General features: G+C 44.0%; 1 protein-coding gene across 1 annotated transcript in view; it reads left to right on the forward strand.

Annotated features, from left to right (window-relative positions):
* Positions 1–8080, forward strand: part of SEMA5A (semaphorin 5A) — a 354982-nt gene extending 346902 nt beyond the window's left edge. Inside the window, exon 21 of the mRNA XM_003407895.4 lies at positions 366–8080. Coding sequence (XP_003407943.2) covers positions 366–485 — 120 coding nt within the window. The 3' untranslated portion in view covers positions 486–8080. The remainder of the gene's footprint in view (positions 1–365) is intronic.
* Positions 8081–13460: the final 5380 nt, after the last annotated feature.

Here is a 13460-nt window from a genome sequence, read left to right on the forward strand (position 1 = left end):
ACTGGGAGAAGTGGGACACTGCCAACCCCAGTGTAGTTATTAGGCAAGTCCTCAGCGCAACAGATGACCTGGGAAGGAAGAAGTGAGCAAACACATTTCTAAATAACAGGGGCTGAGGAGCCTTGGTGGGACAGTGGTTAAGAGCTTGGCTGCTAACCAAAAGGTTAGCAGTTTGAATCCACCTTGGAAACCCTGTGGGGCAGTTCTGCTCTGTCCTATAGGGTTACTTTGAGTTAGGATCAACGTGACAGCCATGGGTTTCTTTTTTAGGCGAGAGTGCAAGTTCAGCATAATAGTCTCCAAATGCTGCCCTCTCTGAAATGCTACTTAATGAGTATTTTTATTTATTTGTTTATTTTTCACAGGCATTTAACAAAAACAACTTGATCCTAGAGGAAAGAAACAAATACTTCAACCCGCACCTCACTGGAAAGACCTATTCTAACACCTACTTTACAGATCTCAATAACTATGATGAGTACTAATCACCCCTCTGTTTTTGGCCTCTTGTGACCCCCCCATTCCTCAAGGCCTGTGCCCCCGACTGCCCATGCTCCTGTGGCTGCAGAGGCGAAGTGTGGAGACATGTCAAGTGCATTTCAAGCCATGCGCATCCCATTGCTGCCAAAAATGCGTATCTCTTTACAGCAACCAAAATTGAAATGTAACATCATGAAAATGTGATCTAAGCTCTTGATCACTGTTGAGCGTGCCACAGTGTGAAATGTTTGATTACATGCAGCCCGTTTCTCTAACAAGCTGATTGTTTCCTTGAGCTTTTTCGTAAATGCACCATATATGTTCATGATGTTTTAATTCAAGAAAATAGGCACTTTATCCACCTGCTCAACAAGGAGGCATAGGTAGGCCCACAGTATTTGATAAAATGAAGAAAGTAAATGCGGCCATAGAGTTTTTCCCGTGGGTCCCCCGTGGTCCTCATCTGAATCATACTATGGAATTCTGGAAGCAACTCATGTGTTTGGGCTTGGAATGATTCTTGCCGAGGAAGCCAAGGGGTTCGACCTGGCTGACATCTGCAGAGATGACAGTGGTATGTGAGAACCCCAGCCCTTGGTCTTATTATGGTCACCATGTTGTCACTGGGGGAGGTGACAGTAAGAGTACAGGCACAGCCCAATGAGAACAAAGTGTTCTCCAGGCTGCTGGTCGACCAGCTGTATCCTGACTTCTGGATCTCACCCATTCTAGAGCTGTTGACCCAGACACCCACCTGTCTGGCCTGTGGTAATGCCCTGAGGAGCAAGTCTGTACTGATGTTTATTTCCTTCTCTTGCGGGACTTGAGTAGACACCACACCTTCGCTCCCCCACAAGGAAAAATCTTGAACATTTATGACACCAATTAGGGGAAATATTGAAAGTACTGAAATAGCATTGGAAGCAACATTTTATTCTCGGTGTTGTGGAAAATATGGGGAAAACGGAAATGTAATGAAAAGCAACTTTTTATTTTCCATCTCCCTGATGGGACTGAATCCAGAGCATTGCTGGTGGGTGACCTTGGCTTCCTGTGGCCCATCCCTGTGCTTATGAAGTGCTACCCGAGCACCAAGCTGTTGTTTCCGCCTCCCAGCAGGGGAAGAGGTGATGGGCAGCCCGTAGCTCTGGTGCCTTCTCGTGGACGCCCTGCCATCCACCCACCCACCTGTTTCTCTCTGTGTGGAGGCGAGTGCATTTCAGGGTGCACCTTTGAGAAGTAGGGCAGCTGAAAGTGAGCTTCTCAGTGATCCCTGTGGCTCTGAGCGTAGCCCACTGATAAGCATCTCTGAGTGTTTTAATACCATTTGTGGGGATACTCAGAGGGGAAAAAAAGAAATGATAGAGTACCCACATCTGGTATATAACATAAGACAGCCAGTTGGATAATTACTGAAAGTAAGAATAACATTGGAAATGTTCGTCTGATACCTCTGGGCATTGTGACATGGATGTTTTAAGGCACGGGTAGATGTTAAAACATGCTGGTATTGATAAAGGGAAATATACAGGATGGGTACTAAAGAGGTATACATACATCTTAATTTCTATCCTAAACAATTTAAAGAAACAAATTCAGAAAATGTTGAAAAAATCTTATTTTAGTAGTGAGAGTTGTTGAGTTCAAAATATCCTTATATACCCAAATTTCAGGAATGAGCTTGTATCAAAATTACAAAATGGCTGGTGAGCTCCAGGAGGCCCAGTAAGTGGAAATGATAGCGCCCAGGGTCCTCCCAGAGGAGAGCCAGGCTGCATCTCCACGTTCTTGTCCAGAGTGTGAGGCTGCTTCATCTGTGCTGAGTCTACATCACACACAGTGGTGGAATTCACCTGAGGGTTCCTGCTTGTTCCAGGGCTAGATTTTCCCTGGACGCAACAACTCATCTCATCACTCCCTGTAAGAGCTGTTTTCTCCTCCCTGTCCCTCCCAGATACTGTCTAAGCTTAAAAGGTGATTTTATTTCCCCTAGGAACGAGGATGTTAATATTTCCCCGGACTTGATGGGAAAGTCTCTCTAAATGGCATCCCAGCTGGTCTATTCATCACTTCTACACAATGGCTAGGGAAAACATGCCACCACAGAATCCCCTTGTCCATGATACAAATTTTCGAGGCTGTCTTCACCAAAATTCCCCTCAGTTTTCTTCCTTGCATTCTTTTAAAAGGAAATTCTTCTCTTTTTCCTCTTCGTCCTCCTCCTTCTTTCTCTCTCTCTCTCTCATTAATTAAAGTCATAGTTTATTCATTTGTTCTGGCTGCTCTCTCCCTTCCTTCCTTCCTCCCTCCCTCCCTCCCTCCCTCCTTCCTTCTTCCCTCTTTTCCTTTCTTTCTTTTTTTAATTTAACAGAACCACAATTGGTTTAGAATAATTTTGGCTTTAAGTAAGGAGCCCCGGTGGCGAAGTGGTTAATCAATCGGCTGCTAACCAAAAGGTTGGCAGTTTGAACCCACCAGCTGCTCTGCACGAGAAAGATGTGGCGGCCTGTTTTCATAAAGATTACAGCCTTAGAGCCTTGGAAACCCTATGGGGCGGTTCTACTCTGTCCTCTCGGGTCACTGTGAGTCAGAACCAACTGAGCAGCAACGAGTATACGTTAAGTATTTGAACCAGCTGTGAAGTGGTGCCTTTTTTTCTGTTGGTGTAGAGGTGTTGTGCATGTACGTGTATGCTTAACATTACCCATATCTCTCCTTTTGACACAGACCCTCGTGTTGCGGGCTAATCCAGCAGTGTCTCCCAGGTTCCCACCAAAGCCTTGTAGGGGAACCCTTGCCACATTTCCAATTTCTGTATGACTTTACATTCTCTCTTTATCTTTCTTTTCTTCCACTTTTCCTTTTTTTTTCTTTTTGGTAAAAGAAGCACAATTAAAGACTAATACTTTTGAGATGCATCGAGTATTTTAACCCCTCTAAGGAACCCGATGTCAAATGACATTTAACTCCTAGGGATATTCTAGATGCTGTTGAACTCTGCCGGTTTTTACTGGAAAGCTGGCTCTTGTCTCACATTTATATTCTCTGAAAGTAACTCCTGGTATTGCTCAGGGTCCTCCCTGGACTAGACTAGTCACCATCTAATATCCTACAGTGCACTAGCGTTGTACAGGAAGGAAAAAGCACAGAAATCCCACACATGGCACAGTATATAAGCCTTCTCAGACAGCAGTGGAGACAGGCAGTGTTGATGGAGGGTTTTGTCACCCCGAGTGATACGAGCCTGGCAAACCTGATCTGGCTCCGCTACAGTCACCGGACTCATGGGCATTTCCTTCCAAAACTGCCCATTTCATTGTAATGATATTTCTCTGCTACTGCCATTTACTCCTTGCTCGAGGCATCTGAATTTCCCCCTCCTTTAGGGATGTGTCCCTAAGACTATCCAAGTAGATTGTGATTAGAATTAGCATTCACATCGTAGGGAATGAGGGTTTGGGGTGTGTGTATGTCAGATGCTAACGGAATTGAAGAAGACAGTGAAAGGGTATGAAGGGACCCGGCAGTAGAGAAACTTCCATACCCAGAAAGGGCCAGTCCATGTGGCTGGGTGAACCAGGGTCTGGCCCCATTGGCTCATGGAGTGATGACAAAGACAAGAGAAGTAACCACGGGGAGGTCAGATGAACAGGGTGACAGTGGAAAGGCAGGGCAGTCACTCCGAGCCCAGTGTATGGAAGGACCTAGTGGGGGGGGGTGTGATCCTCGAACTCTTCCAGGGCCCACTGCACAGGTGCAGGAGTTTTAGCTGAGGGTGTTCTTATCTGCAAAGGGATGAAAACTAGGGGGGTCAAAGCCTATGGCGACGTGTGCCTTCTCTGGATTCTTTGGCAGAACAAGTGGGTCAGGCCTCAAAGGTGTGGACAAAGGTCAGCGCAAGAGATCTGCTGTCCCCATGTGGCCACTTCAGGGGACCAGAGTGTAACTGAACACCCAGAGGGAATTTTAATGATAATACATCAAGCCTGCATGCTGCTAATCATTTGGTCTGGACACTTCCTTTGGTGCACCCTGAACACGCAGCATTGTTTGCGTTTGAATTACAATCACCCTTAGGATCCTTTACAATATTTTCTTCTAGAATAAACCATGAACATCTCCCCAACACTGCCCAACCCCTCCCCACCTCACTCTGCAGGAAGGCTGTCCACTCTCTTTAGCCCCAGGGCATTTTGACGCTTCATTGGAATTTTTCATGCATGCATTTTGGGGGTAAATCCATTGCTTATATGTGAATCCAACATTTCTGTCTCAAAAGATGGCTCTGAGGTACCTAACAACAGGCAACAGTTATCACGGATAGATGCAGTCAACTGTGCCTGCCCTAAGGCAGTTTTCCTCTTCTAGGGGCTCATGCTTCACGTCCCACAGCTCCAATAACCAATGTCCAAGAGTGTAGATTACTAAAATGGTGACCTTGAACTCATGGGCAAACCGTTCACCAGCCTTATTAAGATGACTGCACTGGCCACGCCCACCACATGCATTCGGTCAAACGTCTGCATTACTTCCTGGACCTGGTGATTCCTGCTGGCAAGACATAGCCAATATTTGATTCACCACAGTGAGTAATCTATGGCAGACCCAGAAAGTTGTCCAAGCCCTTAGCTCTGGCCAGTGGGTGTGACATGGGAGGAAATGGAGCCATATTCACTTTGACCTCAGAAATGCATAAAGAGAACATGAAATATTGCACAAGGCATTGCCATGTAAGGTAAAGTATCTGGAGCCCAAATGCCATTTTGGAATTGATTTCTTCGGTTTTCATCTGTTGAGGTCATTAATAATAGATTTAAGAATGTTTCATAACTGTAAACACTGAAAGCATTCTGGTTATCTGTTTTAAATCTATAAAACAAAAGAATTTTTGCTCTGATCCTTCTTTTCTCTTTTGGATGTTGCAAAATAATGAACAAGATGCAATGTTAAATCTTGGTGGTAATTTCTAAAATGACAGTATTCCATACCCATTTTTCGTTGACTTATATCAAAGATGCTTTATATACTCTTTTCAGCAAATGGATCGAAGTTTTCTTCATTGGTCGTATAGTTCATTAGTAGAAATCTGGTGCATACCACGTAGAGAAGCATCAGGAATGGAAATCCTTCCTCTTTTGAAAATATAGTTCGCACTACAAAGTGACTTGTTGTATACCACCCAGTTGATTCCAACATATAGTGACCCTATAGATCAGAGCAGAACTGTCCCATAGGGCTTTCTAGACTGTAATCTTTACTGGAGCAGATTGCCAGGCTTTTCTCCCATGGAGTGGCTGGTGGGTTCGAACCACCAACCTTCCAGTTAGCAGCTAAGTGCATAACCACTGCACCACCAGGGCTTCTTGCGAAGGGACTTAGAGCATTATAAAAACCTAATTCAGAGCCTGACGCAAATTGCATGGTTCCTGGTAAAAGCCATCTCCTATCATCTTAGTAAAGATCACATTAGTTCTGCCATAGAAAGCAGTCAAGCTTATTATTCACAATCTAGTCGATATCAATTCTTGCTCAAACAAACATGTTATACCACATTGACATGATAAAGATAATTGGCCAAAGACAATTTCAGGCCTGAAAGGAGAAAAGTAGAGGTGGAAAATTACTGTTATTTCTTAAACTAAAATGTTCATCAGGCAACCAAATTTATTTCATCTCTCTTTGTGTAGCAGAAATCTGAGGCCAGTAGTTCAAACGTGATTCCGTACTTGCTTGGCTTTTTGGCAATTTAATGCTGCCCAACACTTAGAACAACTTAACCCAGTTCAAATGTTGGATAGAGACTCACACGCTGGGAGTGGGCACCTGGGGCTGGGAAGATCCAAGCTACCCTCACATCATGCCGCCAAGAAGAGCATCATGAGCCGCCCTCGCTACAAGTACGGGCCACTTAATTTCCCATAAAAGTTGCCAGTGCCTTGCTTAAGATGATGAATTATCATTTCCAAATGTTATTAGTTCCAATTAAAAGCAGAGACTTGACTGGGTATACTGTAAAGAAGACCACTCTTACTTGCCCCTTTAAACTCAGGAGTAAAACATGACCAAGAAAGACATCGCGGCCAGGTATGAGGTTGGTCCCCTGGATGCAGCACCAGAATTGATGCAAGGGTGTGTTCAGGATTTAGGCTAACCCAGGCTCAGCCTTCCAGAAACTGACTTCACTTAAGTTTCCCATCTTCCTAAACACACAGGGGGCTTGCCCTATAATAGGAATCTGTGGAACTCAGAAGTTTTGTCACTGTTTTTCTTCAGGCGAATCCACAGATAAAGAACAACTAGAGGCAGGCTGGTGGCAGCTGGCAGACACAGTCAGTGGTCCAGCAAAAACCACCTAGAACATCAAAGTCAACACTGTTTGTTAAGTTCACAAAGGATGTCACTCTTCATTTGGGTTAGGAAAGCAGTGTTTTTCTACTAAAGCTGATTTCTTGTCCCTTATACCATGACTTGTCCAATACCAGACTTGAACTTCTGCAATCTGAGTGAAAGCCCAGGGTAGACCTAAATCCAGACATCTAGACCCATTGCTGAAATACTGACCTCTGCAGAGAAAGTGTATAAACTTTGTCCAGTATAGGATTCTTCAAAAGTATATGAAAAAACTTGTGAGCTACACCACTTGATGTGACTCCTGAAGATGCTATGGAGTGTTGAATTCCTCGTTCTCTGTTAATTTGCTGTTGCCTATTTTGTGTTACAAAATAAACTGATTTGGCATTGTTTCATGTTGTCACTGAATATCTCCGTAGCGATGTCAGCCCTTGGCAAACTTGCAGGAAGTTACTGACCTCACCCCACCTTTTACATGCAGTCTATATGAATTCCAGTGGAGCTGCTGGAGATGGCTCTGCCTTTTCTGTCATCTTAATGAGCAGATGGAGTTCTGGTACCTGTTTGGGACTCCGTGGGTTGCTGGGTGTTCCCTCACTGGGTCATTGAACTCGCTGTGCGTTCTGTCAGTACACACATCCCGACAGTCACAGCCATTCTAAACCTCGTTTGACATTTGAAATATAAGTTTCCAGTCGTCCGCAGTTTTATCTTTCCATCAGTGTGACAGTCTTCAAGGCTCCCCTGAGAGCTACCAAGGCCTGTATCTCAGCTTGTTGCTTAATGACACCTGACAGGTACATTGTCTTTAAAAATCAGCTTAAGACCCTGAGGTGGCAGCCCAGGCAGGTGCTCATTAACTGTGACATGGGACCAGTTATGGAAGTTCAGAGAAGGGCAGCGAGGAAACCGCCCACACCTGCTCGAGCCTCAGCTCTGAGTCTCACAAATATGTGATAAATGTGGCCGATGTAATGGAAGTGAAAGCGGTGTCCACTCACCCTGCCTGCTGTCTCACCAGTCTCTATTGCCAGACCCATCCAGCTTTTGTAAACGAAAAATTCATAGCGTGATCCTGAGGAACACTCAGCAATGTTTCCTTTAGTAATACTCCTCCCTCATCTCTATCTGCTAACGTTTTTAGGGGCAAAGATAAAGTCCTGATTATGTACAGTATAAATTGTATTATATTTTTTGTACTTATGTTCTATGTAAATAGTTTGTCTCATTTGATTGTACGTGAGCATTGAAATAAACCCTACCATTTAGGAACATGTTATTGGTTTCTTTTTTGCATGGCCTCAAAGACCCGTCTTCCTGATGCATTGAGGTGTCTCGCTGCTTCGGAGCCCAGTTCAACCTCCAGGATTGCGGCGGTCAGAGTTAGACCACAGACAGCCTCCCACGTGGAGGCCGGGACCGGAAGGGCCAGGCACGTGACGAAGTCTGGGTTGTCCTGAACAACTTTGAGGTGCATTTCCATGTGCAATGGGGCGTACGTGGAAAGGAAGGCCAGTTGGTTTTTCCATTTACAGTTAATTAGGATCTGGTATATAAGCTGCTTGTTTCTTTTGGTTGTATCATCCTCATCCTCTCTCCAGCACACCACATTCTATTCCTTGATGCATAAAACCAGGTTTTCCTAGAATGAACTGCTGACTGCGAGTCAGCATGAACACAAATCCACTGCCGCAGAGTGGATTCCGACTCAGCAACCCCACAGCTTCTCCAAGGCTGTAAATCTCTACAGAAGGGGACTGCCACATCTTTCTCCTGTGGAGTTGATGGTGGTTTCATGAACACACGAGCACAGACAACTAGAAGACACCTGATCCAGGGAAGCCACTCTACTGAGTAAGAGCAATACTTCTGTCCTAATGATTAGATGGATCGATAAAGGATCGGTAAAGAACATATATATACATATATATATAAAACCCTGGTGGTGTAGTGGTAAAGCGCTATGGTTGCTAACCAAAAGGTCGGCAGTTTGAATCCACCAGGTGCTCCTTGGAAACCATACGGGCAGTTCTACTCTGTCCTATAGGGTCGCTATGGGTCGGAATTGACTCGACAGCAGTAGATTGTGTATATATAGAATTTTCTTGGCTGTAATCTTTACAAAAGCAGTTCCTCAGGCCTTTCTTCCACAGAAAAAGCCAAAGGGCCCTCTTTGTATGGAGGCCAAAAATTTAAAAACAAAAAACATTTAGATGGTCTCACAGTGCTCCTATATCTAGGTCCTCTTCTTAGCATCTACTTCACTTGTTCTTAACAAAATAAAAGCTGAAGTACAGTTTAAAATATCTTTCTGAACCTACTTGGAATATATAATGTGATTCCTATGTAAAGGATCTCCTGGAACCCAGCTTGTGAGGAATAGGAATGATTGAGTGTGTATTCATTGCACAACTGTAGACATTTATTTATATAAGAGGAAATCATCCTTAAAATATCTGAAACAGTACTCCTTTTCTGGAATTATACTTGGTTAAATTTACTTTTTTTTTTACAGTGGTTATGGGTTTGCCTATAAAATCAAACAGAAGGTGAGTCTGAAATTGCTCTTCTGTCATTACTCCGCTTGGCATCCGTGTCCTGTGGAAGCTTCCAGAGCTCTGGCCTCACCCCTGCGATCACAGCCAGAACTAGCACTGGAAACCCAAAGGGCACGTTAGATGAACATGGTTCTGGAGGTGCAGGGATTTTTGGATTGTAGCTTGTAAAAGAATCACAGAGGAAATAAAGTTAAAAGAGTCCTTTGTGAAATTGCTTCTTGTACAATCCACAAGAACGGTGTGTATTCTCATCTGTAGTTGAGAAAACAGATTATAACATTATGAAACTGGTCTTACCACAGTGCACAGAAAGCCTTGCTGAATTGTGGCTTTTAATCTAGATGTATGTGGCTTGATCTTATCGGTCAGGTGTTAGGGATGGCCTTTGTTGATGGCTACTTGTTTATGGCAATGATGGCTCTGAGCTGGTGGTTTTCTTTCCATGGACCATCTTTCCTTAGCAAGTGGAGAGTGGAGAAGACTTCGACATCCTAGTACCTTGCAAGTACCTGCCCACAGTTCTCTTACTCTTCCATTGGCCTCCTCAACCACAGAATCCCTCTGGGTCACTTCCTGTTTCCTGCTAGAAGATGCCTATTGCATGTTCTCTGTGTGCCCTCTCCTGAGATCATGTGGCCCCTGGTGGCCAGGCCTCGCTCACCCTGAGAAGAGAATGGGGCAGCACCAACATCTCCCCAGAAAAATCCCCCTCAGGAGACAGGAGGGTGAACGGGCATCCGTTCTGAGTAGATTCACGGAAAAACCACAGCTCACAGGGCCTCCTTCACCCAGCGCCACAGAACACACCATCCTTCTCGACCATCCTAACACATCTACCTCCTTTCTCTATTTCCTTTCTAAGTACAAGTCCTGAAAATTGTGTGTGTGTGAACAACTGGAGCTTTTATAATTATTGTTATTGTGAAAACATACATCACAAAACATGGACCATCTCAACAATTCCTACATGTACAATTCAGTGACGTTGATTATATTCTTTCGAGTTGTGCAACCATTCTCGATATCCTGTCACTGGGGCTTTTGAGACTGACGTTACCTTGAGGTAAAGTCGCTAAATCCCCTTATTTTACAAAGAAGGCCATGACAAGCAAGTGAGGGGCAGAGCCTGGTTTCAACCCAGATTGGCACCTCCCCACAAGAGAGCTTTCCTTTCCAGCCTCTGTTTCTGCAGTGCTCCCTGTTCCTGGAAAAACTAAGTGAACATACAGACTCTTTAGAAAGTACCATAATTCATCCGACTTACTCTGCTTAGAGACCTGTCCTGATTCCACAGTGAGGAGGCTTTTCCATTCTAGTCTAGAATCTAGAGGTAGTCTAAAGATAAACAAGACTTGAATAAGACATTCACACATAGTGGGGGAAGCCTACAGTGTTCCACCATTGTGCTAAGAGGTGGGGCAAAATGGATGTCACGGTCCCTGCTTTTTAAATGTCTTTCTCCTCAGAATACATGCATGAGCTTAGGGAAGATGCTCATGCATGTATTCTGACCTCCCCAGAGATCGTCAACTACCTGAGACAGAAGATCACCTGGTGGCCCCAAATTTAATTTCAAGCTAGAAAATGAAGCAAGGGAAAATGTGAGTATTTCTTTTGCTTCCATTTATTTCCCCTTCCCACCCAGCAGCCTTATATCTCACATTCAGCACCCTCCCCAATCCCAAGGGGAAAAAAAAATCCATTCCCAGTGTTCCCTTTCCTGAGATCCTTTCCAAAATCCATCACGGGATATAGGGTTTGAAGGCATTTCTCAGAAGAAAAGGAGGGTGTCCCCACTGGATGTTACCTTTTCTCAAATCCTGGCAATGATCTCAATGCATGTTCCATGTAGTCTAAGTTTGGATAATTGAAATGTGGCATTTTAAGCCAATTAATTCCTTAAAAAAACAGTTGCCACCAAGACCTTTCCTCCCAAGCATCCGTGGATAGACTCCAACCTCCAACCTTTCTGTTGCCAACTGAACGCATTCATCATTTGCACCACTCAGGGACTCCAATTAATCCTATAAGCAGGAAATGCTCATCCCACTTAAAGCAAAGGCCAGCCAGCTATCCTCAGCAGCAGGTAGCACACAGACAGACACAAACCTGTTACAACTGAACATCACTATGCTCAAATCTAACAAGGTTTTCAGAACAGGACATCCAGGCAAGGCTTGTCATTCTCTTTCTGTAAGCAGTGCTCTTGCCTGTACTTGAAAATGGTTAAACCATTATTTTTTTTGGAAAGTTTTTTGTATCAAATCAGACATTTCACAAAGATTGCAAAGTTAAGGTAAATTAGAAAGATTTTGCTGTGTTTTGCTTGAACATCTAATCTGCTCATGAAAGGAAATTTTGCTCTATTGAGAGGCATTTCTTTTCACCTAACCTGCAGCTTCCACAGCTTCCACCTAGCCTGCAGTGGGGCTGGTGATACTTCACCTCACTTACTTTGCACATGTCCTCAGGAAAGATGAATCACTAGAAAAGGATGTCATTGTTGATACAGTAGAAGGTAGGAGAAAGCGAGGGAAACCCTCAATGAGATGGATTGACAAAGCAGCCACAATAGTGAACTCAAACACACCGATGATGGTGGAGGCGGTGCAGGACCGGGAGCTGTCTTGTTCTGTTGTACTTGGGGTAACCATGAGGTGGCGCTGACTCAACGGCGACTAACAGCAGCTTGCAGCTTCAGAGGAAAACACATGGAGAAGGGAGAGAGGACAAGGGCTTCATCCAAAAAAACATGGAATTGACCAAGGCTGGGGATCCAGAAAGTGCTAAATGGTTCAACCACATCTCCTCCTTACATCCGCTCCCTGGCCCTCGATTTCCTTATCATCTAAATAGAGCAGTAACATCTAGGCAAACGTCTATGATGATAAAATTGAAAAATATTCCTTTAGTGCTTGGTTCAGTGTTTGATGCATAGTAGGTTCCCAATAAATGGTGGTAGTAGCTATTATCATCACTCAAGGATTCACATCTCTTCATGGAAGTAGTACAGACCATTTTTTAATCTTTAGACTCTGAAGTTGTAGGTGAACCAATTTTCAAATTAATGGTAATGGTTGCAGAGCCTAGGAGCCCTGGATGGAGTAGGATAAGGTTGATAGGAGACCCGGGGGTGAATTCATGGCTGCCTGGGAGGCAAGCGGTATATTCTGGAAGCAGCAATCGCTAACCAGGATTGGAACTTTTTACAATTAAATGCGTTATAGATCTGTGACTGGAGAGGCTGACCCATGAAAATGGGTAAGCTTCAAACTATGCCTCATTTCTGAGGACAGAAATGATGGATTCTTTATGGAAAAGTGGATAAGATTTCTGCTTAATTCTTACCTGCAGAGCCCTAGTTTTGTGTGCTTCTAAAGCAACCTGCTCAGGGGATGTAAATGGCAGCATTTTTTCAGAATAACTATTTTGTGTCTCCTCTGGGAAAAAGCGAGTTTGAGAAATGGAATCCAGCAACATGTCAAAAACCTGGAGCTCGGATGTTTCATATGAAAAGCTAGTTTCTTCTCGAGGACTCTTTCTGAATGTTTAAGCTTTTCTTCTGCCACTTAACTCTTGAGAAAAGACCTCAATAGTGTATCATGTTTTCATATTAGAAGAATTATCTCAGATAAGATGGCGGAAGTGTAACAGAAGTTCAGAAATGCAGTTGTCTAATGGTAGCAAATATTTCACATTTAAATACACATACATTTCATCATTCAAAAATTCTGAAATGGAGCCTAAATTGATGACGTGTAGGGCTGGAATTGGCTTTGCACAATATGCTAAAGATCACCTGGAGAAGGACAGAAGGTGCGTAAACTAATTTCTGTCTCTGGGAATGATGGCCAGAATGTGGGGCAGGGTAGCCAAGGCCTAAAGAATATACACACCAGGAAAACAAGCGTTGGGCCAAGTAACTCTGCTTATTCCACAAGGCTTTCTGTGGGACGGTGTAAGGTCTTTCCCTCTGGCTATTATAACCCAGGCATCTAAGCCGTTCAAAAGGAGGAGGAGTGTCAACCCCCGTGAGGTGACTAAATTAAACCTACCAGAGACAGGACTAGG

The sequence above is a fragment of the Loxodonta africana genome, chromosome 2 (genome assembly GCF_030014295.1).
Source record: "Loxodonta africana isolate mLoxAfr1 chromosome 2, mLoxAfr1.hap2, whole genome shotgun sequence".
In the NCBI taxonomy this organism is placed as follows: Eukaryota; Metazoa; Chordata; class Mammalia; order Proboscidea; family Elephantidae; genus Loxodonta; species Loxodonta africana.